The sequence below is a fragment of the Mesoplodon densirostris genome, chromosome 6, assembly GCF_025265405.1.
Source record: "Mesoplodon densirostris isolate mMesDen1 chromosome 6, mMesDen1 primary haplotype, whole genome shotgun sequence".
Taxonomy (NCBI): domain Eukaryota; kingdom Metazoa; phylum Chordata; class Mammalia; order Artiodactyla; family Ziphiidae; genus Mesoplodon; species Mesoplodon densirostris.
The window spans coordinates 70,934,959-70,949,677 of NC_082666.1; the positions used below are offsets into that span (position 1 = coordinate 70,934,959).

At 36.6% G+C, this 14,719-nt stretch overlaps 1 protein-coding gene across 4 annotated transcripts in view; it reads right to left on the reverse strand.

Annotated features, from left to right (window-relative positions):
• The window catches only part of RIC1 (RIC1 homolog, RAB6A GEF complex partner 1), a 141,924-nt gene that overhangs the window by 101,242 nt on the left and 25,963 nt on the right, over positions 1-14,719 (reverse strand). For all 4 annotated transcript variants that reach the window (XM_060102188.1, XM_060102190.1, XM_060102191.1 and 1 more), the window contains exon 2: positions 1,484-1,591. In XM_060102188.1, coding sequence (XP_059958171.1) covers positions 1,484-1,591 — 108 coding nt within the window. The remainder of the gene's footprint in view (positions 1-1,483; positions 1,592-14,719) is intronic.

Here is a 14,719-nt window from a genome sequence, read left to right on the forward strand (position 1 = left end):
ATCCATTTTAAATTTTCTAATTTTTCCTGACTACTAATTTCAGTGAGCTGGGAATACTGTGATGAGTACGTAGCTGGGTAATTTCAACTTATACTGTATTCTTCTGGCATCACTATAGTGTCATTCCATAATAAACACAATATTTTGTCATCTAATTCAGTAATAAAATAATATACATGTGCTTTAAAAGCATGAATCTATTTTTCTCTTTTTATTCCTTTGACATGATCAGTATGAACACAATACAGCAATATGCGTGGCACTTGAAACAATGAATTTATAAATGCTTTATTATAATTTATACTGCACTGAGAAGAGTGAAGAGATAAAGCACCACGTATGGTAACTGTCAGGATTACTCAACTCAGCTGTTGTCCCTTGAAAGCGGCTAGACAATATGTAAATAAATTAGCATTTTCATACTCAAAAAAAAATTATTGATGGACAATAAAATTTAAATTTCATATAATTTTCACCTGTCAAAAATACTATTCCTCTTTCATTTTTTCAATAATTTAAATACATAAAACTATTCTTAGTTCATGGTCCACACACCAACAGGAAGCAGAGTAAATTTGGTACATGGTTGGTAGTCTGCAAACCCTTGCTGCAGGAAGTGAGGAACTACTCAATATTTTTTACTTTATGGAGCCACTTTCAGATGGTTAACCCAGTCAGCATTATATAGCATGAACAGGAAAAGGACTGAAAGCAGAGAGATAAATCAGTGTAGTACTTGACAGTAAATGGAATCTAAGTACCTAATTCTAAAGTCCTTCTCTCCAATATACACTATCTGTGTAACTTTGGATAAAACTTAATTTCTCAAACCCTCAATACACTAATCTACTACGAAGGACAATTGTATCTACTTCAAAGTGTCGATTTAAAGCTTAGAAGAGATGATACACCTAATGCGGTTATAATAATAGTTACATGGAAGGTGCTCTTAATAAATGTATTATTGCTAATTCAAATTAGGTGATGATGACAGCCCAAGAGCTGACAATGAAAAGGTAAAATTAACCAGACCTAAGCACATTAATGGAATAGAGGAGAAATGCAGAAGTAAACACAAATAGATATGAGAATGCAATATGACATAAACACAAAGTTTATCATTTTTATGAGACATCCTTGGGAACAGAGGGCAGGATTTATAATATAAATTTGGGAATACCATGTAAATACAGATGAAAGCTTAAAAAATCTAGATTAGACTTCAAGGACAAAACAGGAAAGTGAGAGGAATAAAAAGAAAAGGATATAGGCACCGTTTAGGTATGAGAGGAAGTAGAAGAATCAAGAAAGACGATATAGTAGGAGTAACCTGAATAGAAGAATCGGTACAGCAATTCCTATCACAGATGGTAAATACTAATGGGTGTGAAAAAGTGAAAGGATCTTATCTAAGAGAATTAAATTTAAATGCGATGTAATGATTTCATAAGAAAACAGCATTAAAGTTGAAAAATGTACTTACTGACACAGCTATCATGGTACTATCTGGCCTCCATTCAGCTTGCTTATAGGATCCAAACTGAGAAGATGATTTTGCAGGTTCCTTGTAGGTTATGATTAATACACTAGGCTGGAAGAAAACAGTTTTATTTTATTAATATCTCATAAAAAGTAAAAAAAATCTAAGATAACATCATGGAGTACACTGACAGTATTTTAATAATTCTAGAAGTATAATAAAAGATAACATAATCCAATATTAAATGAGTTTAAACAGTCCAAGCAAATCAACTAAAAAGAACCATAAAGAAAGACAATCTGAATAAGCCTATATCCATTAAAGAAATTGAATTGATAATAATCTTCAAAAACAGAAAGGACAGGGCTTCCCTGGTGGCGCAGTGGTTCAGAGTCCGCTTGCCGATGTAGGGGACACAGGTTCGTGCCCCGGTCCGGGAAGATCCCACATGCCACGGAGCGGCTGGGCCTGTGAGCTATGGCCGCTAACCCTGCGCGTCCGGAGCCTGTGCTCCGCAACAGGAGAGGCCACAACAGTGAGAGGCCCGCGTACTGCAAAAAAAAAAAAAAACAGAAAAGACCAGGCCCAGATGGGTTCACTGGTGGATTCTACCAAACCTTTAAGGAAGAAATTATACAAAATTTCTACAATCTCTTCCACAAGATAAAAGCAGAGAATACTAGTTCCTTCTATGAGGCCAGTATTACCCTAATACTAAAACCAGAAAAGACATTAGAAAATAAAATGACAAACCAAGAGCTCTCATGCATAGATGCAAAAATTCTGAACACAATATTAGCAAATCAAATCCAAAAATGTATAAAAAGAATTATATACTATAATCAAGTGGGATTTATTACAGATCTGCAGGATTGGTTCAACATTTGAAAATTAATATAATCTACCATCATATCAACAGACTAAAGGGGAAAAAAATCACATGATCTTATCAATAGATACAGAGAAAGAATTTGACAAAATCCAACACCCATTCATGACAAAAACTCTCAGCAAACTAGAAACAGAGGGGAACTTCTTCAACCTGACAAAGAACATCTACAAAAACCTTTAGCTAAAAACATACTCACTGGAAGAAACCAGCTTTCCTGATAAGATCAGGAACAAACTAAGGATACTCCCTCTTACCCTTCCTTTTCAAAATCATACTGGGAGAACACAAGAAAAGGAAATGAAAGATATACAGATTGAGAAGAAAGAAATACAACTTATTCTTAGATGACATGACTGCCCATATAGAAAATCAGAAAGAATGAATAATAACAAAAAAACTTGTGGAAATAATAAGTGACTATGGCAAGGTTGCAGGATACAATATTAATATATACAAGTCTAACTGCTTTCCTATATACTAGCAATGAACAAGTGGAATTTTCAACAAAAAATATTTAGATATAAATTCAAAATATGTGTAGGATCTATGTGAGGAAAACTACAAAGTTTCAATGAACAAAATAAAATAAGAAAAAATAAATGGAGAGATATTCCAAATTCATGGATTAAAAAGCTCAGTATTGTCAAGATGTTCAGTTCTTCCCAATCTGATCTACAGATTCAACACAATCCCAATCAAAATCACAGCAAGTTATTTTATAGATATTGACAAACTGGTTCTAAGGTTTACATGGAGAGGCAAAAGACCGAGAACGACCAACACAATATTGAAGGAAACGAACTGAGTTGAAAGGCTGACACCACCCAACTTCAAGACTTACTATAAAGATACAGTAATGAAGAGAGTGTGGTATTGGCAAAAGAATAGAAAACAGATCAATGAAAGAATAGCCCAGAAACAGACACACATAAATACAGTCAACTGACCTTTGACAAAGAAGCAAAGGCAACACAATGGAGAACAGATAGTTTTCAACAAATGATGCTGGAACAACTGGACATCCACTTTCTGGCACTACAAGAAGCTCCACAAGGTCATCTTGTACTCTGTCTGTCCTTGCCCTAAAATCAGGCATTTTTTCAGGGATTCCTGACTCTTTCATTAGAGATAGTATTTAGAAAAGAAGACATGAAAACAAGATGCTTACTGCTAGTGGGGTGTCATTACTTGTAGGTCCTCTCAGCAACCAAAGTAGGAAGTATATAAACCTATACTAACCCAAATATACACACGTATCTCTACATATTTCTCTCAATATATGCATATATTTATAAACAAAAATATATGTGACTATAATCAAGCACAATGTGGTTCTTTCTAGCCTTCTCCCTTACTTATTTGGAACTTTCTTCAGACAGTGAGAACCTGGCTATCATTTCATACAACTAATTTAGCTCTTTGTTCAACCTTACCGTATGTATATAGTATTTTGGAATTGCTAACTATACCCCTATAAAAAAACAAATTTACCAAATACAATACAGTTTTTTTGGATAACTTCTACTTTAGCCTTAGAATAATGAGTTACAATGCCATTTTCCAAAGTTACATAGGTCATCCCCTTAAAAGCTTTTTTTAATCTCTGAAAGTGAAATACAAAAGTTTATAAGAAGCTAACAAAGCTCCAAACACATTAAAACTGCTAGGCATTAGTTGTCTGTACTTCGAATATCAATTAAAAGTTAAAAACAAATACCCTGGGAGCAGTGACATTAGCAAAATGTCAGTAAAAAGTCCTAGATTCTCTTCCCCACCACCCCCCACGACAATTCACAGACAAATCCCCTTTTGTGAGAAATACAGAAACAAATTGAAAAGCACCTGAATGCTGGATGAATGAGAGATCACACTCATCAAAGCTGGTAGGGAAATTCAGGACACCTTCTCACCAGAATTCCTACCACCAACACAGTGCCATACAATCAGGATGAAACCCTCCAACTCCCAGCTAATCTCTACAAAGGAAAAGGGGTGGTCTGTGTGTCAGATGCCCCAAACTTTCCACAGGGATCCTCAGAGGACAGGCTTCTAACTTGTCAGTCTTGAAGCACTGTCAGGACTGGCATAATCTAGCTACCTGGGGGAGAACAGAGACAACAGCTTGGTCTGGTAGTCACCAACAGCTCCTCTCCACAGCTTAGCACAGAGTTAGCAGAGAAAATAATTCTAGCTCTCAGCTTTTCCCTGGGAAAAAAAAGAGTTGATCCACACATCCAAAAGCCCAATTGCTATGGGGCCTATTCAAAGGAATGGGTTCTGTCTTACCTGCCTCAGAGTGCTGACAGGATCTGGAAAAATCTAGCTGCCTGGGGGCTAGTGAGCACAGAGACAGAGGTTTGGGCAGGCAGTTGCCATAGCCCCTCTCCCTGGCTAAGTATAGAGCAAGTAGATTAAAAACCCAACCCCAACTTCTCCCTGGGGAGCTAAAGATTAGTCCACAATTCCAATGCCCCAACTTTTCCGGGGGCTGCCTAAAAAAGGGGTGGGGCGAGGGGGGTGTCTGTCTTGCCTTCCACTGGGCAATAATGAGACCTGGCAAAATTTAGCCACCAGGTAGCTAATGAGAATAGAGACCGAGGTTTGGGCTGCCAGTTCCCAAAGCTCCTCCCCCCAGCTCAGCACAGAGCAAGTGGATGAAAAAAGGCAGCTCTCAGCTTCTCCCAAGAGAGGGAAAGAGTTGGCTAAACCATCAGATGATCCAACTTTTTTAGAGGCTGCCTGAGAAATGGCTTCAGTCTCACTTGTTTTGGTGCTGTGAGGGGATGTAGAATAACCTAGACACCAGGCAGCTGCAAAGAATAAAATAAGCATGCTGAACTAGAATATAGTTTTGAGATGCCACCAGAATCTCTGGCTGGGCTGACTGGTAGGGATCTTCTTCTGTCTGGAGAGGTGGCTGCTTTGCCTAATGCACAAACACCAAAAAAGAGAGTCAAGGAAGATGAAGAAATAGGCAAATATGTTCCAAAGGACACAAGATAAATCTCTAGAAAGAGATCCTAATGGGGCTTCCCTGGTGGCACAATGGTTAAGAATCCCCCTGCCAATGAAGAGGACACGGGTTTGAGCCCTGGTCTGGGAAGATCCCACATGCCGCAGAGCAACTGAGCCCATGCTCCACAACTACTGAGCCTGCGCTCTGGAGCCCGCGAGCCACAACTACTGAGCCCACGAGCCACAACTACTAAGCCCACATGCCAAAACTACTGAGGCCTGCATGCCTAGAGCCCGTGCTCTGCAGTGGGAGAGGTCACCACAGTGAGAGGCCTGTGCACCGCAGCAAGGAGTGGCCCCCGCTCGCCACAACTGGAGAGGGCCCGTGTGTAGCAGCAAAGACCCAACACAGCCAAAAGTAAAATAAATAAAATAAATTAAAAATATATATATAAACATATTTTTATATACATATTATACATATAATTTATTATATATAAATATAAAACTACCAAACAGAAATCACAAAGCTAAAGAATATAATAACTGAAATAAAAACTCACTAGAGGGGCTTCCCTGGTGGCATAGTGGTTGAGAGTCCGCCTGCCGATGCAGGGGACACGGGTTCGTGCCCCGGTCCGGGAAGATCCTACATGCCACGGAGTGGCTGGGCCCATGAGCCATGGCCACTGAGCCTGCGTGTCCGGAGCCTGTGCTCCGCAATGGGACAGGCCACGACAGTGAGACGCCCGTGTACCGAAAAAAAAAAAAAAAAAAAAAACCTCACTATAGAGATTCAACAGAAGACTAGATCAGGCAGAAAGAGAAAAGGTCTAAGAAAAGTCATCAGGAATCATTCAATCACAAAAAAAAAAAGAAAAAAAAAAAAAGAAAAAAAGAGTAAAAAAAACAACCTGAGGAACTTGTGAGATACCAACAAGCAGATCAATGTATGCTCAGGAGAAAGAGAAATGACCAGAAAACTTTTTCAAAGAAATAATGGCTGAAAACTTCCCAAATCTGGGGAAGGAAATGGATGCCCTGATACAAAAAGCCCAAAAAACCCCAAAGAGGAACTCAAAGAAATCCACAATGAGACAAATTAAAATTAAATTGTCAAAAGTCAAAGCAAAGAGAGTTTTGAAAGCAGAAGAAAAAGGCAACTTGTCATGTACAAGGGAACCCCCATAGGACTACATAAGCAAATTTCTCAGCAGAAACCTTGCAGGCCAGAAAGGAGTGGGATGATATATCCTAAGTGCTAAAAGAAAAAAGCCGCCAACCAAGAATACTATAACTGGCAAGCTATCCTTCAAAAAAGAAGGAAAATTAAAATCTTTCCCAAACAAACAAAAACTGACGGTGTTCATCACCACTAGACCTACTTACCAGAAATGCTAAAGGGAGTTCTTCAGGTTAAAATGAAAGGTCACAGAACAGCAACACTATAGCATAAAAAAAGTATAAAACCGACTGGTACAGGTAAATATATAGACAAATACAGAACACTATAATGATAAGTAAATTCCTGTTAATCCTAGTATAAAAGTTAAAAGACGGAAGTATCAAAAGAACCTAATAAATATAGTAATAGATGCATAACATCTATTAATTAATTAATTCACCAGTTAGAGACCTATATGTAAAACCTGATCCATCAAAGTTCAGGAATACATGGGCCTCCCTGGTGGCGCAAGTGGTTGAGAGTCCGCCTGCCGATGCAGGGGATACGGGTTCGTGCCCCGGTCTGGGAGGATCCCATATGCCGCGGAGCGGCTGGGCCCGTGAGCCATGGCCGCTGAGCCTGCGCGTCCGGAGCCTGCGCGTCCGGAGCCTGTGCTCCGCAACGGGGGAGGCCACAACAGTGAGAGGCCCGCATACCGCAAAAAAAAAAAAAAAAAAAAAAGTTCAGGAATACAGAAGAAAATCTTTTGTGGTCTTGGGTTAGGCAAAGAGTTCTTAGATAAGACACAGTATTTATTTCATGGCTCACAAAATAAATATTATTAAAACTGACAGACTGGTCCTTATAAAAATCAAATGTTTCTCTTCAAAAAACACTACTAAAAAGAATAAAAGACATGCTACAAACTGGAAAAAAATATTTGCAAATCACATATCTGCATCAATGACTTGTATCCAGAACAAATGAAGAATTCTTAAAACGCAGTAAATATATATATATACAATCCAATTTTTTAAATAGGCAAAAATTTAAATAAAATAATTACAGCATTGTATTTAACACGTAAATTCAAAAACATACTGATATAAGGAACTGAATAAATGAAAGCAAAGGGACAGCTCTTTCTTACATAGAATTCCAATTAATAAATAGAGAAGGAAAAAGGATGTAGAGAATCATCATTAGATAAACACCACATAATTAGCTGCAGACAAGATCCAGTGATAGACATAAAATCAGTGAGCAAAAGTTTCAGGAAAAATAGGATATGCACAATATCTTCCCCCAGTTCCTTTTTAACTACAAAAAGAATGACAGTTTATAGTAGAGAAACCTCGCAGACACCAAGTGATCAAGGTAAAGGTCACCAATAGTAAGATATATGAACATCATGAACTCCTTGATATAATACTGAGTAGGACATTTTTGTGATAATTTCTGCCAAAAACACATAAACGCATTCCATTCATGAGAAAAATCAAATAAACCCAAGCTGATAGATTCTATAAATGAACTGATCAGTATTCTTCAAAAGGATCAAGGTCATAAAAGAGAAGGAAAATTGAACAACTATTACTGAATGGAAAAGACTAAGAAATAACAACTACATCAGTAGAAAAATTAGGGAAAATTTCAATGAAATCTGTACTTTAATAATACTGTACCAATGTTAATTTCCTCTTTATAATTATGCTAAGTGAAAGACACACAAGAACAACCAAAAAAGAAGTACATATTGTCTGATTTCATTCATATAAAATTCTAGAAAATGAAAACTAATCTACAGTGAGAGAGAGTAAGCAGATGAGTGCCCAGAGATAGAGGGCAGTGGGAAGCCACTACAAAGAGACAGGAGGAAACATCTGGGGGTAATGGATATGTTCATTATCATGATTATAGTGATGGTTTAATAGGTGCATACACATCAAACTTAATCAAATTTACACTGTAAACATGTACAATTTATGTATATGTCAATTATATTTATATTTATGTCAAGTATATCCTAAAAAAGTTTTAAAAGTTAAAAACAAGTTATCTTAGATGGTCTTTTGAAGAACTAATTAAAGGGGAAAAAAAACATACTTACAGAGGCCTACTCAGAATCTGTTGCAAAAACCTGAAAGAGAAACCTGAACTATGATAGAAGGTAGGAGGGACAGAAAGAAAACAAAAACAACAAAAACTGATTGCAATTTGTTTCACAACTACAATACATACATGCAAGATACAAGTTAGAGTAAATTGCATCTTTATTTTTGATGATTTAGGGATCTCTGACCTATTTAAAAGGTTGTTTTTTTAATGTTAATGACAAAGGAGACAACGTTAACCAATCAAAAAAGGGGCTTTTAAGAAGGTTTCTATTGTTATAATCAGCAATGATGATAATTTGCCTACTGGATTAATAAAGGTAAAAGAGCAAATCAGAGTGACAATATTTAATCACTAATTTAAAATCATAGTATGTTTTAGTATTTACTAATTTATTTCTAACTATTTCAATATTCATATATCTTATAAACTTTTCATTTCTCAAAATGAATGACTTCCCTAATTTGGGAGTCAGAAAGCATATCAAACCTGATATTGTTATTCTGCTTGTATCCATATCAAAAGAATAATGTACAATAACGTGGGCTTATGAAACTGCTAAATTTTTATGTAAAGCAGACAACCAGCAGCCTTCAGTCCCACCTCTCTTCTAGTGACTTACATTTTGCATAAATGTTAATAAGTACTACTTTGACTCTGTAAATAGCAGAAATCAACGTGTTTAAAGGCCCCCAATTGTTGACTCTATTAAAAAAAATCCTTTCTAGGAGGCAATTTTACTCCTTACAAAACTGTCTCTGTGTCTAAATATATGTATACCTAATGAAGTCTATCAGATATTTCCTTGTAACTTGTAACATGGTAACACAGATTCAAGTAAGCATTAATTTTTCTCCATAAAAAGTACTTTCTGGTACTGGGGGTTAGGACTTCAATATATCTTTTGGCGGGAGACATGATTCAACCCATAACATTCTCTTTGTAATGCTCTATAATAATTGAGAAGTGGGGTACTAAGAGTAAATAAAAACATCCTATGACTGTATGTCTTATTGTGTATGTCTACTAAGGCTGTGCAAACTTTCTGCAACAAGAGAAATGCACTATCCAATACAGTATATACTAGTCACATGTGACTACTGAGCACTTGAAACATGGCTAGTTTAAGGAAATGATTTTATTTTACTGAATTCTTAATAAACTAAAATTTTTAGTAATATATGACCGGTGGTTTCCTTGCTGGATATAATGAAGTAGGTTCTGTAGATCTCATGATTGTTCATTTAAAGGGCTGAAGACCAATTCAGTTACAAAAATCCTGTGTTAACACTGAACAGGTTTCTTTACCACAGAGCTTTAGCAAATCTTTAGTGGGCTGATGTACACTGTAAATCTTCAATAGATACAGTATGTATATTTCCCAAGTTTATTTGATTAAACAACTCGTCTTTCCCTAGATTACCACACAGTATCAAGAGTTCCGTATACCAGCCTCCAGGAAATTCTATTCTACACTTTTTGAGTAGTTATATGTGTATATTATGTCTGATAAACTAAATGTCATCAACGTTTAAAGTCTACTTTTTACTTTTTTATAGTGTCTAATTTACTGCGCTTTAGTGTATTCAGAGTTGTGCAATCATCACGCCCATATAATTTCAGAGCTTTTTTTTTTTTTTTTTTTTGCGGTACATGGGCCTCTCACTGTTGTGGCCTCTCCCATTGCAGAGCACAGGCTCCGGACGCACAGGCTCAGCGGCCATGGCTCACGGGCCCAGCCGCTCCGCGGCATGTGGGATCTTCCCGGACCGGGGCACGAACCCGTGTCCCCTGCATCAGCAGGTGGACTCTCAACCACTGCGCCATCAGGGAAGCCCTCAGAGCATTTTTAAAATCACTCCAATAAGACACTCTGTATCTATTAGTAGTCATTCTCCATTCCCTCCCCACCCCCACCCCCAGCTCCTAGTAACCAATAATCTACTTTCTGACTATGGATTTGCCTATTCTGGAGATTTCATATAAAGGGAATCATAGGACACCTGGCCTTTCACTTAGCATAATCTTTTAAGGTTCATCCATGTTGTAGCATGTATCAATACTTCATTCCTGTTATGACTGAATAATATTCCCTTGTATCGATATACAACATTGTGTTTATCCATTCATCTGTTGATGGATGTTTGGGTTGTTTCCACCTCTTGGCTATTGTGAAAAATGCTGCTATGAATGTTCATGCACAAGTTTCTGTTGGAACACCTGTTATCAATTCTTTTGGCTATATATCTAGGAATGGAATTGCTAGGTCATATGATAACTCTGTGTTTAACTTTTTGAGGAACTGTCAAACTGTTTTCCACAGTGACTGCACTATTTTGTTATACATTCCCACCAGCAGTTCACGAGAGTTCTAATTTTTTCACCTCCTTGCCAACACTTGCTACTGCCTTTTTAATGGTAGCCATCCTAGTGAGTGTGGTAGTATCTCATGGTTTATTTACATTTCTCTAATGAATAAATCATGTTGAGCATCTTTTCATGTGGCTATCTTACATCATCTCTGGAGAAATACCTATTCAAATCCATTGCCTATTTTTTTAACTGGGATCACCAACTTTCAAACAGGTACTGTTCCAATATGTCTTTTTAAGTTGATTACTGGGGTTCTTTTGTTCATATAGGAAAATTCACTATAAATGGTGATTAGATTCCCTGACAAGCTCAAGAAGATCTGCTAAGCCCACATATACTAACAGGGAATATAATACAGTGGTTAATAATACAAGCTCTGAAGTCTGAATGCAAGGTTCAGATACTTGCTCTGCCATTTAATAGCTTTGCAAGCTTGAACAAACATTTCTCCTATGCTTCAGTTTCTGCATCTTTAAAATAAATCTAACAATAGAACCTACCTCACTGGTAGGTTCTGCAAAAATTGAATAAATAAATAACAGCACTTGGCAGAGTGCTTACAGCTCAGTAAGCACTGTAGATATTATTTGTTGCTGTTTTATTATTTTAATGTCCCAGGATCACATTATTAAAAATACTACAGGGGGCTTCCCTGGTGGCGCAGTGGTTGAGAGTCTGCCTGCCGATGCAGGAGACGCGGGTTCGTGCCCTGGTCCGGGAGGATCCCACATGCCGCTCAGCGGCTAGACCCGTGAGCCATGGCCGCTGGGCCTGCACGTCCAGAGCCTGTGCTCCGCAGCGGGAGAGGCCACGACAGTGGGAGGCCCGTATACCGCAAAAAAAAAAAAAAAAAATACTACAGAACAAAACTCCCAACTGCTTCATTGAGATAATGTATTTGAAATTCCTACTTAAGACACCAGTAACATATTGCTTTCTGCTACAGCTTAAGCAATGACAAGATCAACCCAACTCTCTGGCAGTATAGGGCTTGGACCACCAGATACCTGAATGGGGAGAAGAACCAGGCTGACCAGAAGTAGACACAGGGAACTTTCTGGAGTGATGAAAATATTCTGAATCTTCATTAGAATAGTCATTACATTAGTATATACGCCTGTCAATATCCACTTAAGAACAACACATCACTGTACATTAAAAAACAAAAGTCTAAAAGTAAATAAATAAATAAGCCATCATTTAAGTATACTGAATACTATTTACAAACGCAGGAAACATTACTAATATGTTTAAGATGATTTTCAAAAAAGGTTTTCTGGTTAATTGTTAACAGTCCATTAGGTATTATTTTCAAAGTACACAGGTCACTTCTATCAATAACATGCAATTTCTTCTACTGATACCATGTCAGTAGTGATAAGTAATTAACTCCATGCTTCAAACATTCCTCGAATTCCAAAGTGCAACTTTCCTTAAGGGTAGCAGCTAATGACTGTGACTGATGACTCAAGCTCAACACCAATACTCATGGCATTAAACTGAGATGATCACCTTCATGTCCAGGAAAAGGACAGCCAATAAACTTTGGTTATTTTCTTTCTTTCCTTTATGAAATGAGTTAATACTTGAGAAATATCTGATTCCCACTTTCAAGCTCCTGAAACCAGACTGTTTACCTCCTACCATGTTACTATTCTTTATCCTGTGCAATATTACCTCAATTAACAAGTACTCTTGAATGGAAACACTTTTAAAATTAATTTCATGAATACAAAAATCACCCATAAAGTATTCACACTAGATATGCTTAACTTTATCTAATCAAACCTTGAAACGTAACTTTCAGTTTACAAGAAATATAACGGATTCAAGGAAAACATTAACAACTAAGCAAATCCAGAGAGTGAGGGTGATCTTTCAAGAAAAGTGACCTAATCTATTAAAAACAAAATAAATCTACATATTGAATAATTGAAAGTAAGAGAAGGAAGGAAGACTATCCGAGGTTAAGCGATAACAATTTCTAAGTTAAGATATAACAATCCAATGGAATGCATGATCCTTGAGTAGATCTGTTTTAAAATAAGAAAAAGGCTATGCAAGTAATTTGGGGAATACTGGGGAAATTTTCAAGTCAAACTCCGTAATAGAATATATTAGGGAATTATTAATTTTCATATTATGGCTATGTATATTTAAGTCATTTTTAGAAGATGCACAATAAGTAGTTAGGTACTAGTGTAGTGTCTTGATGTCTCCAACTTTCGAAGAGTTCCCACAAATATATACGCACAGACATATACACATATACACCCAAGCAAATAAATGAGAAAGAAAATGTTGACGATTGCTGATTCTAGGTGGTGAGTATCCAGGTATTCTGTACGTTTTAAAACTTTATAAAGAAAATGAGAAGTTGGTTGTATTCTTAAATTGGAAAACAATACTTAAATCTCATGAATTAGGAAACCACACTAGTCCCTCTAGAGAAGCATCAGTTTAGTCCTATGTGTGTACACAATTGGACATAATTAGAGATGGAAATTTCTAGAAACAAACTGTACAGAGCTGAAGGTATGCAATCTGTATAATTTATCTCCATTTCCTAGCATATAGTTAAGAGCAAACTATGGGTCACAGACCAACATACCTCAACAGCACACCATGATATCAACAACAAAGACTCTAGAAGTCTTATGTACTATGTGACTTCACTATTATGTACTATGAGTCTTCACTATTACATACTACTTACATGCCATATAAAAAAAAACAAATAATAGAACTTCAGAAAGAGCTTAGAAAAAAATTAACTAAGATTTATAAGTTGGACTTAAAGAAACAGAATCAGTTATCTGGAAAATAGACTTAGGGAGACTACCTAATTCCCCTATTCCAGAAAAATAGTAAACATTTTAAAATACACTAAACAATACGTTTTTCTGGTTTGAAATATACATCCATGTTTTAAGACTTTTCTTCTTCCTATACGCCATCTTTCCAGCTGAGTTTCATAATCTTCCTTTAGTTCAACCTCAGAATTGGTGGAACCCAGGCTTATGAAGATGTCTAAAATGGAAAGAAATCCATTCTACTTCACAGTATCATTTCATTTAAACAGAATATACTAAAAGATTATTAGATACCATGCTTGAAATTTAGTGGGCATTAAACAATCTTTAAGTCTGAATAGAACTATTTGAATATGGTTTTACTTGAGTTGTTGCTAAGATGTCTTTCAAACAGACTGTCTCAACTGTTATTGTTCTTACTTTATAGGAGAAGCAGCATGGGACAATCTCCACGAAATCAGCTTTGGCATTAAGCGTGGGTTTGAATCTCAGCTCTGCCATTTATTAAATAATTTCCTCTAGGTCACACAATGACTTTATTTGAGCCTCACTTTCCCTATCTGGAAAACAGAACTAAGACCAATCTCCCAAAATTACTGTAAGGATTTCATGAAATAATATACATAATAAACTTAAATAGAGACTGACATACAATATGCACTCAATACTTATTAGTTTATATTTGTTCTCATTTAGGTTTTTAGTTTTAAGGTCAGTGGGATTTATATTTCATGTGACTGACAGCGAAAAAAAATTAACAAAAATTCTATCACCCTTCTGCTTCAAAAACAAGTGATACTGATGATGGCAGCAGAGCTGATGGTAGTGGATCTGGTTCTTAAAGAAAGTGATAACAATAATGGTAATGTAAGACAAATGAGACCCCAAAACTACTGAATACTGTACTGTAAATAACCAAGCTTCAA